The 23,217-nt window shown below is 29.6% G+C and overlaps 2 protein-coding genes and 1 long non-coding RNA gene across 9 annotated transcripts; all 3 read right to left on the bottom strand.

Moving 5' to 3' along the window:
* Window positions 1-8,245: 8,245 nt before the first annotated feature.
* On the bottom strand, window positions 8,246-12,171 carry LOC130949077 (D-glycerate 3-kinase, chloroplastic). Of its 2 annotated transcripts, none has more exons than XM_057877905.1 (12): window positions 12,093-12,171; window positions 10,636-11,021; window positions 10,422-10,501; window positions 10,253-10,304; window positions 10,110-10,151; window positions 9,930-10,008; window positions 9,812-9,843; window positions 9,658-9,726; window positions 9,273-9,347; window positions 9,040-9,156; window positions 8,886-8,936; window positions 8,246-8,630 (listed from the first exon to the last, which is right to left on the bottom strand). In XM_057877905.1, exons 1-12 carry the CDS (start codon window positions 12,133-12,135, stop codon window positions 8,487-8,489), a joined length of 1,170 nt encoding a protein of 389 aa, XP_057733888.1. In that variant the 5' UTR covers window positions 12,136-12,171; the 3' UTR covers window positions 8,246-8,486. The 2 variants fall into 2 exon arrangements, with proteins under 2 accessions (XP_057733888.1, XP_057733887.1); XM_057877904.1 differs by lacking the exon at window positions 12,093-12,171 and adding an exon at window positions 11,650-11,991.
* Window positions 12,172-12,976: 805 nt separating this feature from the next.
* Window positions 12,977-18,178, bottom strand: LOC130949075 (cyclin-A2-4). 6 transcript variants are annotated; one of them, XR_009073323.1, is made up of 13 exons: window positions 18,004-18,153; window positions 16,629-16,970; window positions 16,264-16,522; window positions 15,648-15,778; window positions 15,125-15,217; window positions 14,731-14,864; window positions 14,367-14,442; window positions 14,139-14,215; window positions 14,009-14,042; window positions 13,717-13,866; window positions 13,499-13,633; window positions 13,272-13,390; window positions 12,977-13,157 (listed from the first exon to the last, which is right to left on the bottom strand). XR_009073323.1 is itself a non-coding variant. In XM_057877900.1 (12 exons), exons 2-12 carry the CDS (start codon window positions 16,902-16,904, stop codon window positions 13,337-13,339), a joined length of 1,419 nt encoding a protein of 472 aa, XP_057733883.1. In that variant the 5' UTR covers window positions 16,905-16,976; window positions 18,004-18,178; the 3' UTR covers window positions 12,977-13,336. The 6 variants fall into 6 exon arrangements, 5 of the variants coding, with proteins under 5 accessions (XP_057733883.1, XP_057733882.1, XP_057733886.1 ...); XM_057877900.1 differs by having other exon boundaries at window positions 12,977-13,390; window positions 16,629-16,976; window positions 18,004-18,178; XM_057877899.1 differs by having other exon boundaries at window positions 12,977-13,390.
* Window positions 18,179-21,462: 3,284 nt separating this feature from the next.
* Window positions 21,463-22,952, bottom strand: LOC130950548 (uncharacterized). The gene is made up of 3 exons (XR_009073627.1): window positions 22,736-22,952; window positions 22,446-22,634; window positions 21,463-21,779 (listed from the first exon to the last, which is right to left on the bottom strand). It is a non-coding gene; the product is annotated as an uncharacterized LOC130950548 (long non-coding RNA).
* Window positions 22,953-23,217: the final 265 nt, after the last annotated feature.

The following is a 23,217-nucleotide window of genomic DNA, read 5'->3' as shown; positions in this document are numbered from 1 at the left end:
CATGATGGTCTTGTAGCTTGTTCTCCCTTCCTTTCGGTAGCTTACATTTGCTTCCATGGCTACCAATACTTTCTGTGTATTAACCGAAGAGAGAAGAAGAAAGAGATGAGAGAGAAGAGAGAGAAATTGAACATTGACTAAAGCAAGATTGATGAAGCAAAATAAGTGTTCACTTCCCTTTACTGAGTAACGTGTAGCTCAATGATGTCCATCAAATCAAAGTCACTCATATTCTCTCTCATAGTTCCCATGCAATATATTGTAATTAAATGAATTTTGGAATCCATCTAATGTTTGAATCTTTGGATCCGTTGAAGGCAATTTTGCTTTCTTCCTTCTTTGGTTTCGGATCATGCATGAAGAACTCTTGTAAAATATGGGCTTGATTGCAACAATATTTGATCTTGGCCCATTAATAACATTTGCTTTCCTGATAAGATTTGGAGCATGCATAAAACAAATGGAAAGCATGTGATCCACTTGGGCTTAGAGCAATCAAAATCATTTGGGCCCAAGCAACATTAAAACAGCCGTTTTCAATTTATTATCAAAACCAAGGCTGAATGTAAATTGGGCTGGCACCATTTTCCTTTTTATTTCGGCCCAATTTAATTCCTGCAATACAAAATTATCAATTAGCATATAATCAACTAACATTATTAATAATTTTGTAATTATATATTTTAACAATATTTGTTCATCACAATAATTAATTTGGAGTTTTCCAAACTCATCAATTAATTATAAGAAAATTCAAAAAGTCTAGACCATATGATGTAGAGCAGAATTAAGTGGTTTATTTTCTCCATATCTATATATGCATATGTGTAATTATTATTAAGAGGGTACATATCATCATTTAAAAAGTAAAAAAGAAAGTGCTAAAAAAAAATTTTTTAAAATAAAAAAATATATATATACAGTATGCTAGTGTTGCAAGTATGAAGTTAGTCCCACATTAAAAAAAACAAGAAAGAGTGAGGAGTTTATAAGATGAAAGACCCATTAACTTGACACTTTAAGGTTTTGAGTTTGATGTGGTATCTTCTCATTTTATGTTCTCTCACTTGAAGAGTGAGGAATTTATAAGATGAGAAATTTATTAACTTAACACTTTAAGATTTATAGTACTACATGTATGCCTCAAAATTGATTATTATCAACAATTATAAATATTTTATTATAAATTTAAATTCGCGTTGATTATGATTATGAAACTGCTTTGATCATTATAAAACGAAAAACATACAAGGTGAAAAAGAACAAACACAAAAATGAATAATACATTTTAATAAATTAGATTTACAATAATTATAATTAAAGACAAATTTACATTATAATTAATCAAACATCTGTAGTGATTTAATAGTGTATGACAAACTACTAGAGCCACATTCCTTTAAAGTTAGTGAAAATTATCATCATTTTTACGAACAAAAATATTATATACATACTAAAAATTAATCATAAATTAAATATTATCTATTTATTTATAAATATATGTGTTTAATATGGTAATTAACTTTTGGTACACATAACATAAAATAAAATTGTTTTTCATCATTACAATGATTACATTGACTATGTAATAATTTTGATAATTTTTTATTATTTAATAAATTTTTTAAGCTAAAAAAATATTTTTAAATAATAAATAATTATTACCTTAATAACAACACTTTTTAGATGTGACTAAAGATGCATAACTTCCATAACCACAGTAACAATAGACATCATAACATGTAATACATTATGAAAGAATAATTCTGATTCATGAACTCTGTATTTTTTGTTTCTGACAACTGAGGTGCACATGATAAGAGCACACAAACCAAGCTCTATCCTAAATTCTTAATTCTAGATACAGAATCTTGTCTATGTTCCCATTAATACTTAATTACCCATACTTCTAATAATTACTAACTAATTAACCCATAGTGTTATTCAATTCCTACTTAATTAAATTGAAAATAAGTGTAAACTACTAATTGCTTGTTTGTGTGACACACTAATTCAAATTTGTTTAACATGTATTATTAACACTACTCCTTTAATTATACATATTTAAAAATGATGATATTACATATTCAAAAACACATGTTCATTGAGCTAAATGTGGATTAAAATAAAACATTACAAAAGTAATTTTTTTTGTTCTCACGGTATCTTTTAATTTGAAAAATCAAAGACTAATTCGTCATAGATCTGAATTTTATTTAAGGATCTATCGCATGCATAAGGCAGAATTTGAACTCCCAATACTTATTTAAACAGACGAGTGAGCTGACCACTCGACCAACCCAAATTGGTTCATTACGAAAGCAACTTAATGTATTCACATTAATCATATACATTCAATGGTTCAATTCATTATATGAGGTAAGGTCCACTTAAATTATTGTTAGTATAGAAAAATATTGAACTGTATGTATGGACATGATTATTATTATTGGGTCACATTCTGAGAATGGTAGGTTTAATAAATTAAACCAACAATCTTTTATTTCTCATGTAATAATAACCACCGTCCCCACAGGTAATGGTGGTTTTTTTAATTTCCACATAATATATTAAACATAAAAATAATTATAATTTAGTGGTTAAATAATAATAATAAGGAGTATAATTTAAAGGGATTGTATTCAACATTTTATAATAACTATTCTTGAATTATTTATAGAAAATTTTTGTGAGACCAAAATGGTTACTGAATCCAAAGTCACCAATTCCTTTTTATATATCAATAATATTATATGAACAAGTTATTTTAAAAATTAAATTAAATTTAATTGATTCAATAGTTTATTAGTATAACAAAAGCCAATTAATAAAAATACACATAAAAAGAATAAAAAAATATTTGATTAGACTTAATTATTAGATTTAATTATAAAAATAACGTGTTTATCTAACCTTTTTCTTTATATACAAGTAATAAATTGACTTTATAAAATGAAGACTATGATGATGAATATTATTACGGTAGTTATATATGCAAGTTTAGTAACATTTAAAATGTTAAAATTAAGGTTATACTTTTTATATTTTTGTAATAATTATTCTTATTTTTAAATAAAAAATATTTTCAAATATTAAAATTATTATTTTAATTTTAGTAATATATATTTTTAAGCGTTGTCAAAGTTATATAATTATTATAACCACCATAATAATAATCACTCATGACTCACCATAGCCTGTATCTTTTTACAACAACAATAATAATAATAAAAAAATAAATTTTATTTAACTTTCTCTTAAATAAAGAGTAAATTATTCTCTGTGATAAATTTAGTAGTTATTAGATGAAATAAATTATATCATCAAGATGATTAATATTGATTCTTAATTTAACTTAAATTTTGATAACCAAACTAATTATTATGTAAAATCACTTGAAGTTCATACCTACAAAATTATAAGATTCTTATATCAACTCCATTAACAACTATAAAATTTACTCTTACTCAATTAACACTTTATTTATTTTTTTACTATTTTAAATTTGTGATTTGGCCTTTTGATTTTTTTTTTCATTTGTTATTTTCAGTATTTTTAGTTTTTTTTTGTATTGTTAGATCTATGGTTTAAAAAAAATAAAAAATTATAAAATAAAATCTCTTTTGTAACTTTTATAATGTACAAAATTTTTTTATTATATTTAATTAGTTTAATTTAGTTGTCAAAACTCAAGTTAAATTAAGAATTAATATTAACTATGATATGACATAATTTATTTTATCCAATAGTTATTAAATATGTCATAGAAGATAACTTATCCTTTATTTAAAAAAGAGTTTGGTAAAATACTAAAATTCACCTAATAATAATAATATGAAATTGAGTTGAATTGAGATATTTTATAGAAAAATTATTAGGTATACCGATAATATCAGTATTTCAATTATTTTAACCGTTGATTTTAATTAATATATATTATATATATTTTTTATAATTCAGATCAACAGTTAAAACAAGTGAAACACCGGTATTTTCGGTATATCTAAAACTATTCTATTGAAACTATTCTATTTCTATATTCAGACGAAACAAGTACTCGGTTTGCTTTTGCAATGTTCCCATTACAATGCACCAACAATCATATCATATCACAAGTTATGATATTTGATTCAATATATATAATGTCATTGTGGAAACTTCCCCAACCTTGTTGAAAGAAGGAAAATCAATCTCTTCTCTAAGGTGACAAAAAGAAGAAAAGATTTGAAATTGATGAAAAAGTTGTGTTCTCTCAAATGAAGAAAGGGAAGAAATGAAAAGAAAATACAATTATTCAATACATAGGGCGGGGCCATAGCTATATATATATATGGCTATAGGCTTCAAATAAAAGATATATGATGATGATAAATTACCAAAAATGTTATTTATATATTTAAAGCTAAATATAGCCAAGTCATGATAAAATCGAACTTCTCTTCTCACCATAAATCATGTCAACATAGGACACTACCATAAAGCCTATCTCGTTTTTGTCAAGACCACCCATGTATATGTGATAATGAAATTTAGCATGCCCATCAATTGAACCACTATTTTAGTTTTAGAGTAAAATCTCTTTCTGGCTCTTATCATTTTTTAATTTAGAAATCATGTACTTTAAGATTGGAAAATGACAATTCGCTTCTTATTTTTCTTTTTCATTAGATGCATGAGTTCTTATATCCTTCTTTTTTATTAGACGCAGGAATTTTTTTGTAAGAAGTTTTGGTGAAGAATAACGAAAAATATTACATGTACTATAATTTATGTGATTTAATCTTCATCAGTCTTACGCGAATGATAATCATTCGATTGAGACGGTTTAATTTTTATATAATCATCAAAACAATGTTTTTTATCGTATTATTTTGATGACTGTATAGAATAAACGGTCACAATCAAATAATTATCATCAATACAGAAAAGACAAAGACTATATCATACAAATTAACATCATATATAAATATTTTCTATTATTTTTTATCGAAATTCTCATAGAAAGACTCATGCATCTAAAAAAAGATAAAAAATAGATTATCATTTTTCTATCGTTAATATATAAATTATCTAAATTAAAAAAGGCTAGGAACCAAAAATTAAAGAAATTTTACTCTTAAGTTTCTATAGTATATTAAGTTTCTTCTTCTCCTATTCAAAGAAAAAGATCCTACGATATTACAGTAAATTTATATCATTTTAAAAATTAAAAATGTTTCAATTTGTTTTTTTAATTTTTAAAATTTTTTGTAATCAAATATTACATAAAGTTTTAATTTATAGATTAATATACAAGATATTTATCAATTTTTTTAGATATAAATCTTATATTTCCTCCTAAATATACACATGTTACTTGACAATTTCTATAAATAAAAGTTTGGCCCACGAAAAAAGTTAAAGGTGCTCGGTTATGTATGTGTGTCATTTAGTGAAATTATTATTATCTTTTTAAATTAATTAATATATATGAGAAATAGGGGTCCATGTTGCCATGGTTTGCCACTACTTTAGGAAATAAGAAGAGATGACGATAACCTTATGTTTTGTCCAAGAGTGAGTGTGATGGTGGTGGCATCATTCATTTGTTATCTTGTTATTCTTCCTTTTTGCTTTTGAGTTTTTGTTAAGGATTTGGATTTCCTTGACAATGCACCTTCCATTTTGTTTTGGTTGTTAAACTTGTTTCTATCAATCAATTCATTGCTAAAAGTTCAAATTATATTATGTAATCCATAGAATTCATATATGAATTAATATAGTTGGCAATACTTTTTGGTATTTGGGAGCTAGTAAGAAAATGATTGTAAGAGTAAGAAAAATTGAATCTTGCCAAGCAGGAAATTTAGAGATAAGAGTATTCTAATGATTGAAGCAATTTTTTTTTATTATATGATATGAGTGTGTTTATTGGGAAAAGAAATTAAAAGTTTTATAAAACATATATAATATAATAGTAAGAAACTAACTAATAATCTAATTACTTCATTAGATTAGAAATTTATATCACAATTTTTGAAATAACTTCTTAGATGCACATACATACGGGTGTAAATGGGCCTAAATCCATCGTATTGGCCCGTGTAACTCACAAAAAAAGGACTAAATTAAAAAATTAGGATCGCCAAAGAGCAAAAGTCTGTCTAACTCGATTGCTTAAACTGCGAGTTTTGATAAGACGGGGCGGGTTTTTTCGTCGAGATTAATTTTTTTTGGTAAGGGAGGTATTTTTACAATTTTTTTGTCAAAATTTAACTTCCTCCAACCCAACTTACAAAAGTATGAAGATGAAAAATGAGTGTTTTGGATTATGTTTATGTTATTTTGAAGACAATATTTATAATTATGTTTTAGATTATGTTTATTTTGCTTTGAAGACAATATTTATAATTACAAAGATTTTAATGTTTGTGAATATAATATAATTTTTTTATGCTTTTAAAAAATATAAATTTATTAATATGATTGTGAAATTATATATATAATTTAGTAGTTAACCCTAAAATAAAAAAAGAGGAATTTTGGCGGACTTAGTCTGCCAATCCGTAATTAAAGAAAAGAAGAAAAGATTATAGGACTGTCTCACTAGATAAGACAGAATGGACCAATCTGCTAAAAAACAGACTTCTAACAAGGCGGGATTGACTTCTCCACTTACCACCCTTACACATACATATGACGTTACTGTTAATAAATATGTGGTTTGCAGGAAATATACGTAGTTGGTAATTTGGTATACACTATGATATGTTAATATAATAATTTATTAAGAAAAAGGATAAACTATAAATGTTATATGAAATGTCCTCAAATTAAAAGAGGAAAAATATCATAACATAATATATGTCAGATGAATTAATAATTCTCTTTACTCATCTTTGAATGGTAAAACTATTCATAATTCATGAAAAAGAAAATAGATAACTAAAATCCCGAACTAACTATTTCAAATTCTTTTCTTTTTTTTTTTTTTTTTTTTTTTTGGTCAGATGGATTACTCATGTATTACATCCGTGCAGCTACTTGCGAGGCAACAGATCGTGCCACTAGCCCAAGCCTCGGCTGCAAATTCTTTTCTTGTTTTGAACTATTTCATTTTTTTTTGGGTCAAAACGAATGTCTTATAGTGCAGAATTTTTTTTGTCATAGCAGAGTTTGTTTTTCCTCGTTATCATAATAGAAAACTATTTTTTGGGCTGGGTCATAATATAACACTTATCAGATATGAAACTTTTAGGAGGAAAGGCCCAACAAAGAAGATCCGTTATGATTTTGTAATTCTACAAAGTAAAGCACAAATAGATGCCGAGGCTTTTAACCAAGTTGGATCGGCCTAATGGTTAATTCAATAGTTTGATTAAACAAATATCGAAAATTTGAATCTTGTTTTATGCATACAATAACCGATTGGCCAATGACATACCTTTAAATAGAGCTCCGATCCGTGATGAATTACTCCTTAGCCTGCTAGTAAGGGTGTAAGTTACCGAACTGGACAAAAAATTACCGCAAACCGAATTGAAAATTACAACAACCAATTTGAAAACCGAAAAAATTAGTTTTTATTTATTTATAAAACTGATCGGTTCGGTTGGCTCGACAGAAACCGAACCAAACCGAACCGAACATATGCATCCATTTCAATGTTTTAACCATTTTAATCTTTAACCTAACAACAAAAATCTCCAACCCCTAACCATTTCAATGTTTTATTCTTATTATTTTAGTTTATTGACTATTTTAAACCTCTAATTATTGTGATTCATATTTTGCTCATTAAAAATTAAAAACTGAAAAAACCGACCGAATCAAACCGCTGTTGGTTCAGTTCGGTTCGGTTCAGTTGTTGTAAAAGCAACAAACCAAACTGTTGTGTATTTATAGAAACCGAACATATCGGTTCGGTTGATTTTTGGTCCAAAACCAAACCAAACCGAATCGATAACACCCTACCTGCTAGGCTACTGAGAGTTTAACTCTAGTGGTAAATCATGTGTCTTTTAATATGCTGTATCCAAGTTCCAATTTTAACGAATGCCAAGTAGTGAATAGGAAGTAGGATTCCTTAAGAAAAAAGCACAAATAGGTGTGTATGGTTCCTAAGAACTAAAGGAGAACCAGGAATATATATTGATCCTTTAAAAAAAGGATATTATAGACAAGTAAAAAACTCAACTCTCTTGACCAAAAAAAAAATGTAAATATCAAACTAGTAAAATAAATGACTAATTATCTTGAAGGCTCATTGCCAAAAGCAAATGGCCACATTGTGGACACAATTCCTTCCTTTATTCATTCTTCACACAAGAACACTAGAATGTAATAGCTGTGATGTATTTATAGAAGGGGAGAAAAAACAATAAAAAAAGGAGGAAAAAAAAAACTGTACATTTCAAGGAAAAATGATGCATCTAGGTTGGCTTATTTCCACTCTGAGTTCTCTCCAAAATCTTAAAAGCCAGCAATATATTCTCATATAAGTGAACCTAAGTAGCCAAGATGGGGTTTCTTCCTTCATCTATCTCAATAGTTAGTAGATGCTTCGGATCCGACCCGTTTGGACCCTCCAAGTAAAGTGTCGGAAGGTAAGCGTTGTACGCCGGCAGGTAGCGAGAAACGAAATCTCTCACCTGCACAGTGCAAACCATGAAGAAAACAATCTTGTGTTAAGGTCATGAAAAGACATCATTGTTCATTAGTCAAGCAAGTAAAAAAATTGAATTAATCATCCAAACATAAATAAGGATGTGGAGTTAGTATTCTAAAGGTTTCAAACATAGATTTGTTTCCTCAAATTTTAAATCAGATAGTAGTTTATTCCTCTGATATTATATTTAAGCATCAATTTGTCAATAAATTGATGGAGGGAGTAATAATAAACGGACCTCATCATCAGACATTCCAGGTTTTCCAGCCTCTCTCATCGCAATCTCAGCCTGCGAATTTGGAAAACATGCGACAGAGACGTATGTGTTACGACTAGGTTCCGAATATAAACATTGTACAATTTAGTAAAGGGGTGTCAAAAAACAGAGCTACCTGCAAACGCCATTGGTAGACACAACTTGGATCCTTAATCTTGATGACTATCCATGATTTTATGAATTTGTCCCATGCATCATAATAACCTTCAAGGTTTTTATTCACAGTTTCTAGCTGAAAAAACAAGCACGAATGATTTTATTTAGAACATAACCTACATAAATCGCATCTTCGGATATTCAATATCAACAGCTCTATAAGCAAACTAAATATGAATTTCTAGTTCTGACCTGAGGATCAACAGCCTTCACAACTTCCGTAGGAAGAGGCTTGAAGCCGAGCATCCAACCCTCAAATAACACAACCTAGACAGTCATTCATGCACAATAATTGAAGTATTAAAAACTCGACATCTGTATTTGTTTCATGGCAAGGCTAACCCCAAAAATTTCATTATACTCTTAAGTTTAGTTCAGCCAGAAAACCATTTTTCTTTTTTTCCAAAGCTGGATATCACCAACCTTAGAGCCTTATAAAGAATTCATGTTAATTGACATCAGTAAGATTTGGTCTGTTTGCCTTTTTACTTCATCGGTTACAACGTGAAATTAATCTGTCAGGAAAAAAGGAAAAAAAAAAGAAAGGGATTAAGAATTACAATAGATAATATGTTACCGTAAGGGGTCCTTCGACCTCTGGCCAAGTTGAAGGATCAGCACGGTCGCCTCTTCCATTGAATGCAGACTGCAGAGGCAGAGAAATAAACATCAGCAACAATGAAGCGAAAATGTATCAAAATAATGAAAATATGTCTAAGCTAAGCCCTTACTTTGTCATATCGAGGTGGCTTTATCTTCATACCTGAAAACTTCAAATGACAATGAATTATGAATAAAATACTTGAAGAAAAAATAAAAAAAAAATAAACAACTAAATTTTGTCCAAACCTTCTCTTGTCAATTTGGACAGAGCAGTTAAGGTTTCAACAGACAAAGGAAGATCGTGGCTTCCTGCATTTCCCCGGAACTGGGAAGCAACAAGGCAAACAAAACTTCTAAGCAATCAAAAAATATCTTCACACAATACTAATCACTCGCTACTCTTCGACAAATCATGTGGATAACTACCTCAAGAAGGGCATTTCCTGGATTAGCTTCTCTTAGTTTACCCTGCAACCAAAATACATAATTTGTCAGCAAAACAAAACAAAAAAAGATCAAGATGGTGGCACTAATGGAAAAGGCAAGAGGTGATTACGGCTTTCTTATACCTGACCTTCAGCCGTCAAATAAAAGTCATCTATAGATATTGTTGCCGACTTCCTGAGAATTTCACCATATGATGTATCAGTCATATGTTAGCACACTTCACTTTCAGACAGTAATTAGTACAACAAAGGATAATAAATATACAAGGTTGCTTCGAAATTTAAAGCAAACCTGCCAGTCTTCTGAAAAAGATAATCAAGAGCAAAGACAAGGGTCGTCTTTCCACAACCTTGGGGAGCACTAAATCCAATCTGAGCAATAGTGCAGAAATATTTATGATTAATTGATCATCACTAATATTCGGTATAGATGAAGGAAATTAATAGTAAGCTGCATAAAAGAAAATGAAACATTATAAGGAAAGAGAGAAGTGTGCAATACACACCACTAAAGGAGGTATATCTTCTTCATTTTTGAATGTCGACCGATGTTGCTTAATCTGATCTTCGCACCAGAGGAAGACCGGTATATAATAGTGATAGATCCTAGCTTTTTGAGGCACCGTTAAGTACAACTCGTTCAACTGAAACAATTGAGATAGCAGCCGACCGTATAACAACCACTTATCTATGGACTCTGCAACCATCTCTGCAGTCACACCTATTTTTTCTAGCAAAGGCCCTGAGCATATAAACTCAAAAAGGTCCTGCACAGAGGAAACTTGAGCCGGTTTTGTAGGGAATACGGAATATAAAGGACCTTGCCTGTATTCATTGATGCCAGCAGTATTTGTTGAATTAAAACCATGTTGCAGCCATGAATTTCCACTGCCTACAGGAAGCAATTGGAATCATAAATGGTAGCTAATTTTTCGCAACAAAAGATTTAACACTTATGCCAAAGAGGATATGAATTTCGACAGAGTTATAGTGTAATGTCAAGTTGTCAACCAATCATACATTGAGGTCTCTATTACAAAAATCAAATACTTCTAGCTGTCTTTAATGTTGCAAGTGATTGTATCAAACAGTCACAGTCATCATAAACACAACACAAATAGCCACTGTTCTTTTCATAATTTCTTATCCTATTTCTGAATGAAAGAATTTAGATTATGGTTGAAACTCTAGCATAACACAAGACCTAATAATCCAACATGCAATCCCAATTTTTTCTAACAGGCTATGAATTTTGCATAGACCTTTAGATTATAGAAACTCCGATACCTTATCATATAAACACTTATCCTAAAAGTTTAAGCTATTAGTTAGAGTCACAGTCTTCAATCTCCAAATTTATAAGAAAAAATCTCAAAGTAACAGAGTAAAGATACACCAACACCACTGTTTCAATTAAACAAAATAAAGAGAACTTTTTTTAATCAATATGATAAGATAGTTAAACAAGTAGAAATGAGTGAAAATTGAAGGAAGTGGATAGGGGAAAAAGGAAAAAGTACCTGACTTTGAAGAGTGGGTTAGGAAGTGAGAGAGCTTAGAAGAAGAGAAATGCAATTTGAAATTGTTAGAAGAAGGAATGTTGATGTTGTTAGTGTTAGAAGAAGAAGAACAACAAGTGAAAGATGGCAAAATTGTTGGGTGGCATGGTTGAGATAACACATTCAGAGAAGAAGCCATGTTTCTCTGTGACTCTTCTTCTTCTTCTTCTCTCTAAGAGAGAGAAATGAAGGAGTGTTAGCCGCAGAGTTGAAAATCAGGTTTTGTCGTTGACCCAATGAGGAACTCTTGTTCATTCATAAGCACATGATCATGATCACGATGATGATGATTGGGTCAGGAGAACCATAAAAATTCAAACCCCAAAAAAGAGAAAAAAGAAATCTTTTAAGTTGATTTAGACAAAATTCATGAGAAATTTTATTATGGCAGTGAAAATGCTCACCTTGTTCTGTGACGGTGTGATTGAAGGTTCGATTTTCACCCATGAAAATGGAATCTTTTTCAATTGTTTACTTCTTCGGAAAGAGTTCAGAGTTGAGAAGCAAATTAGTTATTGCTATGAAAGGTAAATTTCGTGATTTCGATTAAATAATAATAATAATAATAACAATAAATAGAATAAAAAATATTATGTGACAATTAGTTTTTTAATATTAGTCTTGTAATTTGAGTTAATGATAGTAATATTTTTTTATTTTTAATACTAATAATATTGGACTTTAGCAATTATCTTGTCTAAAAGTGGAAGGTGGATTTTTTGTGATAAAAAATAGTTTTTAAGAATTTTAGTATGATTAAGAAATTGTTTTTAGGAAATTTATATAAAAAAATTGAGATGTTACGATTTTCTATTTTTTCATAAGGAAAGTGTTTGGAGGTGAAATAAAATATTTTAGTATTATAATTATAATTAAATGTAAAATAATTTTACTTTTCAAAAATGATGGTTTAAAAATGATCAACTAAGAAAAGAAAAAATCTTTAGATAAATTTTCCAAATAATCTCATACCAAGAAACTAAACACAACATCACAGTCAAGCAGAATAAACAAATGTTTTATTATTATTATTATTATTATTATTATTATTATTTTAAAATAAACATACATTAAGAGAGCTATGCTACATATAAAATCTAAAATAATTGATAGCAAAGTAAAACTATAAAAGCAGAACATGCTATAAGAACCCAATTGTCCAAAGCATAAGATAGTGTCATTTTGATACACAATACTAGAATTCAAAAATATCCAAGGCATAAAGATAATGTCATTTTGTTACACCCCACTAAATAATTAAAACCATGCAACTTTTGAGTTCAAAAGATGTTCCAAAGGCCTAAGATCTTGTCATTTTGTTACATCCCCACTGAACAATAATAATATTCATCACATTTGAGTTTGAGAAATGTCACATAAGATGTTGCATTTTGTTAAGAAATTATCCAAGGCAAGAAGGTGCCTAATCTTGGCTTTGTGGTTCTATCTCAAACAACTCAGCATGAACCCTAGCCAAAATGATGAAATAATGTATTTACAAAGATATTCAGAAAAGAATAGGATAAAAAAAATGAATGGAAAGATTAGATTAGAAACAAGATTTTCTGTGATGAGTAGTGTACATATAACTTAGGAGTCCCTTTTTGCATTTAATTGTCATTGTCAATCATTGATAAATCTTCATTCTTCAGAACATAGTTTCAGGTAGTTTTGGTGGAGACAAGGACCCTACACATTTAAACTGAAAACAGAAAATCAAATGTCGTTTTTAGTTGCTTCTTCGCGAAGTTATGAAAATAGAAAACACTGAAACTAAAAATATGAACCAAATAATGCACAAAAGTTGTACCTTGTCTTGACTGTACTTCGAGCGAATCGCAGTTAGAGGGCATCCATTGATATTCAACTGCAGATCTTGTAATGCAAGAACTGTGGTTTTCAAATCTGATGCTTTGTAACAAGCATAGTGCTGAAGAGTTGGATTCTGTTTCATAAACAATGGTTTTTTGCTTTTTTAATTTGCTTCACATGCAAGTAAAGAAGACATGAATTAGAGACAGTACTAACCCATGGATGTTTTGACTGATCCAATGTCCATTTGGCAAGGAACACAGCTGATGCAGCAATGGTAGATGGAAGGAAATTCAAGAAACTATATTCCATCAATGTTAGTTCAGCTAGATAGTTGGCCAAGTACTCCAATTCAAGGCTCGGACTCTGCGAAAATTTTCGGAAGATGAGTTAAAGCCTACTTTTCACAGTATGGATTGAGAATCAAATATGATACTATATGATATGAAAACATAAACAAGTTTATAAAAGATCAAGATACTGATACAGTAATTAAGATTCTTTTCACCTTGGATGATGCTTGAGCAGCTTGAAGAAACCTCCTAAAAAAACCAAGAATGTAGCAAGAAAATTGCATTAAGGATCTTCAAAATCACATTTTGAAATTCCCTTTATCATAGGGATATGAAAATTATTACCTGAGGAAACTTATTGTAGTGGGAGCAAAAAGCTGATATCCAGAAGATTTCAACACTTGGCTCTCCATTTTCAGTACCTGCAGTTTACAATAACTATACATTGCAAATGGTTCCAAAGCCTATGCATAATCATGTGTATACATATGTAAAAGAAACTGCAGTCATTGATTTCTAATTAGTTTAATTATTTTGCACTATCAGTGTAAAAGAGTTTTGCATTGAACATACCTCTGCTTTCGTGTATGTGTTGTCTGTGATGTAGCAAAAATCTTCGATTCGTGGGGCATTAATTTCTTCATACTTCCTTCAATCACAGAAAACAGAAGATAAATTGACATCAAATACATTAAAATGACTGATAAAAGTTCTTCAAGATTAGTAATCATACATAGAAAAAATCAAGAGTACTAAGAATACTTGTTATAATTGATGTCAATTAGTATAAGAAGCATGTTTCACCAATGGCTAAATTTGGAATCACAGCAGCATCAACTTAAATGAAAATCTCAATTTCAATATCCTGATAAAAGGGCTCATTTGAAGAATATTAATGCAAATTCATGAAAAGTCTTCATTGAATTCGAGAACTCACGAGGCGATTAACATGCATGTGATCCCAAGTAGCTGAAGTCTCTGTCTTTCTATGTAATTTCTGGAGAGAAACCAATCTATGAGATACACTGTGAGATAAAGAGTGTCTAGTCCCAATCTGTATTCCTCAGAAACCTGAAAAAGTAACATTGGAAGGAGTAAGAACACAATTTGGCATATGTAATACAAAGAAAAAATTTCCATTTCTTTTTCTTTTTCTCATAAATTTGTTAAGTAATGTCTCCAAAGTAAATTAAAATCTCCATTGTACTCATGGAATCTCTATGATATTTTCACATTCTTTTTGGGGCATTATGATATCTGTAACACTAGTATTTTAGCTACACTTTACATTCCATCATTGTATTATTTGAGAAAAATTAAATTATGCAAACCTCTACAAGCCAATCGACCAGTATCCCGCGCATGCTTTGAGTAATGTCGTGCTGCTTTGTGTCCATAAAGTTAGGATTCGGCCTTCTTGCGAGCTGGAAAAGAAAAATATATTACACAAACAAATTCAAGACAACAAAATATATAAGAAAAGCATATGATATGACAGAATAGTTATGCTAATTATTCCAGTTGTATGAAACTATTAGAATTCAGGAACCTCACAATGTTATAAGACTCATCATGTCAATTATAAAGTTTATAACTATCTTCTGCTTATTAAGAGCAAGGTTTCTTAGGGTGATAGAGGCAATAAGATGCATAGTTTCCTAGTAAGCTGGTACAAAGATGGTACAAGGTTCGTTTCGATACACAATTCACTACCTTTTTGTGATTACATTACAAGTATTTCTTCAGAAAATTTGGTATGCAATGTACAGACAAATGAGAACACCAAGGTAATTTAGTAATTTTCACAAAGCAGAAGAGTGCTGTATATGGTGGCATGAAATTTATAACACAAACCTCATAAACTCGCAAGGTGTTATAGATATCAGCAGCATAGAGGCTGCACAACTGAGGATCTTCATTATCATCATCTATGTTAGCAATCTCTGGATCCCTTAATGCAATTGGAAAAGGGCTACACTTCTTGGCTGCAAAATTCAAAGTACTGCATGTCAGTAAAAGTATACAGCAGAGAAAAAGACATGAAAAAATGTCAATAGTGAAAGTTATTCACTTTGTTAAGGCACACAAAAATCATTAACCAGGATAGAAATAAAAGTTCAATTGTTTCAAATATATGTCAGCTATGTTAACACCAATGAGAATTTGCACTACATAGAACTTAGTACTTGTGAAGAGATATATCATAACAACATCAACAAAGATGTTTTATGTATATGATTTTCAAATCACATTTGCCAACCCACTTTCTATCACTTTATTGTTAATAAAACAAATATCACTTTATATACATCATGATCTATTTTTGAAAAAGACAATATTCAATATGGTAACTAAAATCACAAAAGTTAGAGTATTTAAATTTTAAGAATTGCATACACCCTACTTAATATGCAGGGTAACATATAAACATTGCAGACTTGGGATGTGATAAAAAAAAGACAGCAAAGACCTTTCTTCTGCAAAATCAAAGGCAGAGGAGAGATTCCTGATACATGAGTTTTATCATCCTTGCCACTCTCTTTCACACTTAGCCTAATGAGTGCATTATTTTCTGAATTAATTGAACAAGATGCATCTTCTGATTTAAGACCTGGCTCCGGAAAACTCTTTGTTTTGCAGTGAACTCGAACATGTTGCTGCGCAGCAGCAGAAGGCGCCACTTTGGAAACATTGATTCGACTAGCCTTTGCCAGCTTGCACTTCTTACCCTGGCAGTAGTCACAAACATCACTCTTCAGCAAGGACAATGATAGTGAGAAACCTTCCATGAATGCAGTATCAATCAACCAACAAGAAAATACTTTTGTTAAGAACCTGAATTTTAGTTGAATTGAAACAGCTCCTGTAAGTATTCTCACAGAAAACATTAGTAACATCCTGAAGAACAGCTCTCTTCTTGCGCTGAAGACAAGCATTATCAGAAACTGCTCTTTTTGGATTGGCTCGCAGCTGCGGCTGCTTCTGATTCTGCTGCTTTGCTGGTTCCTTCAGTGGTGGAAGCTGTCCTGATGCACGAAATGCAGCAGCTCGAGCACGAGTCAATCGACAAGGGAGCTCTCCAGCTTTCAAAGTGACACTATTTTCTTTCATGTCTGCAAAGATTCTGTTCCACAACAGAAAACAGTGCAGACACTAAATCTTGATGTAAGAATAATCCTGCAACTAGAATGCATGAAATTCTAAGTAAGAAAACAATATAATTTTGAAGTGGTAGGAGGTTTGAAGTGGATCAACAAAACAAGTTCAAAGCAACACAAATTCACTAAGAACTATCAAGCATCTGCACCAACTTAAGCTTTTCTTTCTCTATGTTTTGAAATTCAGAAAGTTAGATCAAAACCAAGCATATCATAACTGTTTGAATCACAACATAATTCAATTTATCCCTAAACAACAAACATTAAGCATAAATTATAGAAAGAGACAAAGACACAGTGAGACTCTTTTATTACAATAGAAAGCAGATCAAGATAAGGCCTAATTGCAGCAAAATATTCATATACTTGGAAAAGAATGATTAAGATTTTATGGACAATGAAAATTCTTTTAAACAAACAAAAAATAATAAAATGTTTTTGTAGGGTAAGTTCCATTGAGAATGTCTTATCAATCACATAAATTTCTTTGAAAGAAAAATAAAAAAGATGCCTAATTAAAAAATTATACATGTAAAAGAAGTTAAAGAACAAAGAAATAAAACAATTCTCATCCAATGAAAAATTCAAGCTCTTGTGCAATGTAACAGCTACATGAAAAAAATAAAATAAAATAAAATAAAAGACAAAAATAAAAAAGGTTAAACATTAAGAAGCAGTAAGAAATAAAATGCTAAAATGTTATCTTTAAATATTTCATCTCAACCATATTCAAATGCATACTCTTACACACTCTTACTTAAGCCACATTGTTCTTACATCTTCAGATAGTGAAAAAATTATCTAAAAAAAACCCAACTTTCTATTCATTTCTTGACTTTTGTAGCATTTTGACCATTTTCTAACAAACCTATGTAGCAAAAATCAAAATTAGCCAACATTAACCACAAACTCACTTCAAGATTCTTCATTTTACTTCAAATCCAAAGGCTTTACCCTTACAAAATTAATAACCCAGAAAAAAAAAAAAACTTTTTTTAATCATTTTTTTCAGCTTGAGTTGAGAGATAATGCAAATGATGAAGTATAAGGACCTGGGTCTATCTATATCTTGAAAGCTCCATTACCACCACCTCCATTGAAGAGAGATAGAGGTAGGAGCTCAGAGAGAGAAAGCTCCAAAGTTCTTTTCTTTCTTCTCTTTTTTCTTTGAAAGAAGCAGCTTTTGGAATGGGAAGAGACTGAGCGGGATGTGGATGTTTAAAAATCTTGTCCAAAACAATGGTGGAGAATGAAAGAGAACTTAATAGAAAAAGAAAAAGAAAAATAATTTTTTATTGAAATAATAATATAATAAAAAGGGGACACAGTGGCAGTTGTTGACCATTTGTTTGACTAAGACAGTTCATTCAGAATGTAACAGACAAGTAATTTAATCTATGGTTGGATTTGCAGTAAGATTAGGGTAAGATCTAGTACTACATACTAGTTGTTTTGAATATATATGCATGCAGCTTTTTATTTTATGTTTCAAGTAATTTTCAAAGTGATTCCTATGTATGTTTTATAAAATAAAGGTTCAATTGAAAAAACTGAATTTATTGATTCTCAAAATTATAAATGAATTTTTATTTTATTAGTCTCTTATATTATTTATTACGAATCAATTTATTTTACAAAACTAAAGTCATGATTAGGGTTGGCAATTGGTAAAGACGTAAAGTAAGGTAGAATTTGACCTTAAAACTCTATCATATTTTATCCGCGAGTTTACTTATACCCTAAAATTCTAAACCCTACCCTACCCACAGAAATATTAATTTTTTTCAAAGCAAATACAAAGTTTAATCATTCCAAATTTCATACATATTAATAAAATAAAAATTAAAAAAACTAATACTTTAAATTACTATATTAACTAACTAATTTAGTAGTTGCTCACTTATTATAAATCATTATATGAGAGAAGTTCAACTCTCACCTCTTTTACTATGTACCTAATTTTTATAAAATATATATTATATATGGAATGCGGATAGAGTAGAATACACCCTAAACCCAATTTATATCGATACTTGTTTTAAGATATTTTTATTTTAAAAATTTGTTGATTTTATGTCAAGTGATTTTTTTTGAATATTTTTGTAAACAGCAACAAAAAATTTTTAAAAAATAAAAAATTTAGATATCGAATTTCATTTCGATTTTTAATATATACCTTCAAAATAGTTATACTAATATTTTCATAAAAATTTGGATAAACACATAAATTGTTTGTCAAATATAAAAAGCATTCATCACTTATAAAAATATATTTTTTTATTATTTTATATGATATTTTTTTAGATTTATTCATTGTTTGTTTTTTTGAATTAATTTTATTAGCAATACAAATTTTTTGTTATTATTTTAGTATTTTATTGACACTTCTTCTAAAACTGCAAAACCTTCCATATATGCAAATTGAGTTAGAATTAATATACTATATATAGTTCTTGGTGATAGAATTTGCAATTTGGTGAATATGGTGAACTTCCAAATATATATATTTTTAGTTCAACTATTGATATTAGTTTTTTTTTTTTTTTTTCAAGATATTTCCCCTTAGCTTCTTGTATTGTCAATTCACAATGTGAAATGTTAGGTGAAGGGGTGAGATAACTAATAACTTGAAAGTTGAAACATCCCAAATATTCAAATGTCTTAATAGTTAATACACACACTATAGCACCAAAGGCACAAGAGAGAGTTAGTTATGGTAGCTAGGTGCATGGAAGTGTGTTAAAATAGTAAAAGACAAAGCAATTGAATTGAAACATTTCAAAAAAATTTGAATTTTTTTGGAACATGTATAAGATGAGGAAGATTAAGGAACACGGGAACAATAATTCGATATCATTAGCACGTGACTTAGCAACTTTATGATAGAAGATATATAACCAAACCCCTTTGAATATTCTCATTAGTTCTAGCTACACTTATTGTTAATTTTTTAGTCCTAAGTTTTAGAATAGCTAAATATGTATGAATTACTATTTAAATCCAATTTATTTAAATTTAAATGTAGACCAATAGAATCATTCACCAAGGTGGTCCATGATAAGCTAAGATGGTAAATGTGTTTAAGTCAACGTAGATCTAAAACTAGTACACTACAATTTTCTCTGTAGTAGTTTCCCCTTTTTAGCTTTTAGGTGAAGAAAGTAAAAACATAGCTTTATTTACAATGAGACTCACATGGTTAAAGCAATATTTTGTAAATTAAAGCAGGATTGATACTAATTATTCTTATTCATAGTTTATTTACTAAAAGTAAATTGAGATACATCTAATCCATAGGGTAAGCTGCTGATAAATATTAATTATGTCAAATTGATAATATAATTTAACCTTTAGAAGGTTGTTTATCTCATGTGAGTTCAAAATTTATTTTGGATTAAACTTTTTAAAATAAAAACTTGATAATATAATAAAATAATACTTTGATAATATTTGAATCAGGATAATAGAACTCACACATAATAAAAATTATAAATTTATTAGTGATTAAAATATTATTTTATTAGTTTACTAATTTTTTTTATTTTAACTTTTTTTCATTCGGAATATATGAAACATCACATGGCACTGGATATATTAGCACGTATAAATCTCATTTTTTCGAAAATAAATAATTGGTTTAAGACGAAAGAGGATAATAATAGTGATGGATTTGTCTATCTTCGTCTATACCATATTAATTTAAAATTTAAGATTTAGAAATAACAAAATCGTTATTTCTCATCAATAAAATAATTTATTTTGTATTTTAGTTCTGAGAAAATTATTTAATCACCTGGTTAGTCAATTAGTTAGTTAAAACAAAAACATTATTTGTTACACTAAAATTAACTACTATGTATTTATGTATAAATATATATGCTATTTAATTTATTTTTAATGTGTATTTTATATTGATAGCTAATCTTGGTATACACATAGTGTAGTTAAAATTTATATTCTATAGCATTATCTCACTCACTTCACTTGTATATATTCCTTCATCAATTACAAAGAACATCACTAGTTCACCATCAAGTTTATTTACTCTTCTTCATTCTATGCCGTTGATGAAATCACAACATGAATAGTGTTTTTAAAAAAAAATCTCACTAATAATGGATTTAAATAGAAAAAAAAATAAACCAATGCAAGACAATCACCAACAGGGATATGAAGAACGAATACAAGGCTTAGAATGAGAAGGAGAAACCAAAGAGCTTGAACCAGAAAAGGAATCCATAAGCCCAAGCACCTATGGAAATAGATGGAGCAGAATTCAAAGTGAAGAAAACTTCATATGCAAAGGAATAATGTATAGTTGAATGCAAACGAGTGTGGAGGCTGCTAAGCAGTTCTGCCGATCACAATAAAATTTATCAGCTAAAACTGTCGTGGATTTGAAAACCTATGTACAATTAGAGCTCTAAACAGGTTTATAAAGGGTCCAACCTGGTTTTTTTAATGGGACAATATAGTAAAGATCAACATAGCCAAAGTTTAAACACAAGATAAGGGACCTATAATCTGTTTCATAAGTATTAACATTATATAATGGCATCTTTAGATTGTTTTCATTCTTGAAAGAGCAAACCATAAAACACAACTAGAACATGACCTAGACTCTATTTCATGAGTATGAAAATTATATAATAGCATCAGAGTTTTTTCCTTCTTGAAGGAGCAAACCATAAACACAACTAGAACAGGGAGTTAGACTCTTTCATAAGTATTAGAGAGTTTTCCTTCCTGAAGGAAGGACCCATCAAACACAACTAGAACAGGGTCCTAGACTCGTCTCCGCGACTGACACCTGATCTGTACCAGCTTCCTGTATAAATAAATTAAAATAGAATCTCAGCATGCTAACATTAACTCCAATGCAAATAATCAATGCAGAAAAAATGAAAAATAGACTAATCACATGAAAAGTAGGGGAAAATGTTTAAATATTTAATCAAAACTATGAAATACTGGAAGCCATGACATGATTTAATTTTTATTTGTCAACAATTATCAATATATACAAGAAGATCATGCTAAAATCAAATGAGATATCTTGACAAGGTAAAAAATAGAAGCAATATCACTTAAGTATTGATAATTTTATAATAGGCAGTAACTATGATTACTCATGCAAGGAATTTAACAATCACAAATAATTATCTATGTCACAATGTATGCAAATCTTATGATAAAGTAATCACAAAGCAAAACATTATAGAAGTACAAATGCATCCCATACGGGAGTGGATCCTCTCCAGTGGGAAAAAAACTAGATAGTGTCCAGTGTTAAATCTCATCATTCATCTCTCTCTCTCCTATTTAATTTTGGTCTCACTCGTAGAATTAAAGGTGAAAGATCACACTTTATTCTCTCAAGTGTTCAAAAAAATGGAGAGGATCCATTTCCTCCCCATACAAACAACAAAATCATAACTAAAACAAACAATATGCCAAGATACCCCATAAAAGATCAGATAAATCATGATGGTACCTGATTAACAGTTGCCATCACACAAAACTTAACTTCTGTTCCCTTTTTCATTACTTTTTGCCATACTTTGCCGCAAAAGGTTTGAAGCCCATTATCCCCAGAGCGTGCAGTAAAAGTAATGTAATACATAATGCCGGCAACAGCTTGGCAATTAGCCTTGACAAGATGATCAAACTCAAACTTCGCATTCTACATGGTAACAACAAAAATAATAATTAAAATAATCATTAGTGAATGAGATTATAGACATAAACTAATATCGATAAAGCAAAAACCATCATAGACAATACATTTTGGTTATTGTAGACTTGCAAGGCTTGCTTAGCAAAATTGCTCACGAGTTCGTCAAATTTTTTATTCAACTTAATGGGTCTAATTCCGCCAGCTAATGCACATCCAAACTCGGGAACATCAAATCCCTGTAAACAAGGTAGAAAAATTCAAAACCCTAAAAGGTTAGATTATTATATTATATAAAAAGAATAAAACAGAACAAAAGAAAAATAAGGTAGTGTTATTCAGTTTATCATCCACATCATCCCTACCTCTTTTATCTCCAGCACTAGCCATCTCTCTCTCTAACGGTCAATCTGATTTCAGAATCAATCGATAAATAACACAGAAACAGAAGAGAAACACGCGGAATTTGAATTCAACGACGCACAAAATCACAAATTATGTGGATCGGAGAAGAGACAGCGGAGTACTTACTGACTCACCGGAACGGATGAACAAAGAGGTCGATGATGCTGGTTTTGATCGGATTCTGATT

The sequence above is a fragment of the Arachis stenosperma genome, chromosome 9 (genome assembly GCF_014773155.1).
Source record: "Arachis stenosperma cultivar V10309 chromosome 9, arast.V10309.gnm1.PFL2, whole genome shotgun sequence".
NCBI classification, from domain to species: domain Eukaryota; kingdom Viridiplantae; phylum Streptophyta; class Magnoliopsida; order Fabales; family Fabaceae; genus Arachis; species Arachis stenosperma.
This window is presented reverse-complemented; position numbering and strand designations above follow the sequence as displayed.

Coding starts and splice junctions, on each gene's coding strand:
- LOC130949077 (XM_057877904.1), bottom strand. CDS start 11,827: ATGGCTTCTTCTCTGAATGTGTTATCTCAACCATGCCACCCAACAATT. Junction 10,305..10,421: donor CTTTTTCAGAAGACTGGCAG/GTTTGCTTTAAA, acceptor TGAAATTCTCAG/GAAGTCGGCAACAATATCTA. Junction 9,157..9,272: donor TGAAGGCTGTTGATCCTCAG/GTCAGAACTAGA, acceptor TTGTTTTTTCAG/CTAGAAACTGTGAATAAAAA.
- LOC130949075 (XM_057877900.1), bottom strand. CDS start 16,904: ATGAAAGAAAATAGTGTCACTTTGAAAGCTGGAGAGCTCCCTTGTCGA. Junction 15,779..16,263: donor TTTGATTTTGCAGAAGAAAG/GTCTTTGCTGTC, acceptor TGAATTTTGCAG/CCAAGAAGTGTAGCCCTTTT. Junction 14,043..14,138: donor ACTACAATAAGTTTCCTCAG/GTAATAATTTTC, acceptor TGGTTTTTTTAG/GAGGTTTCTTCAAGCTGCTC.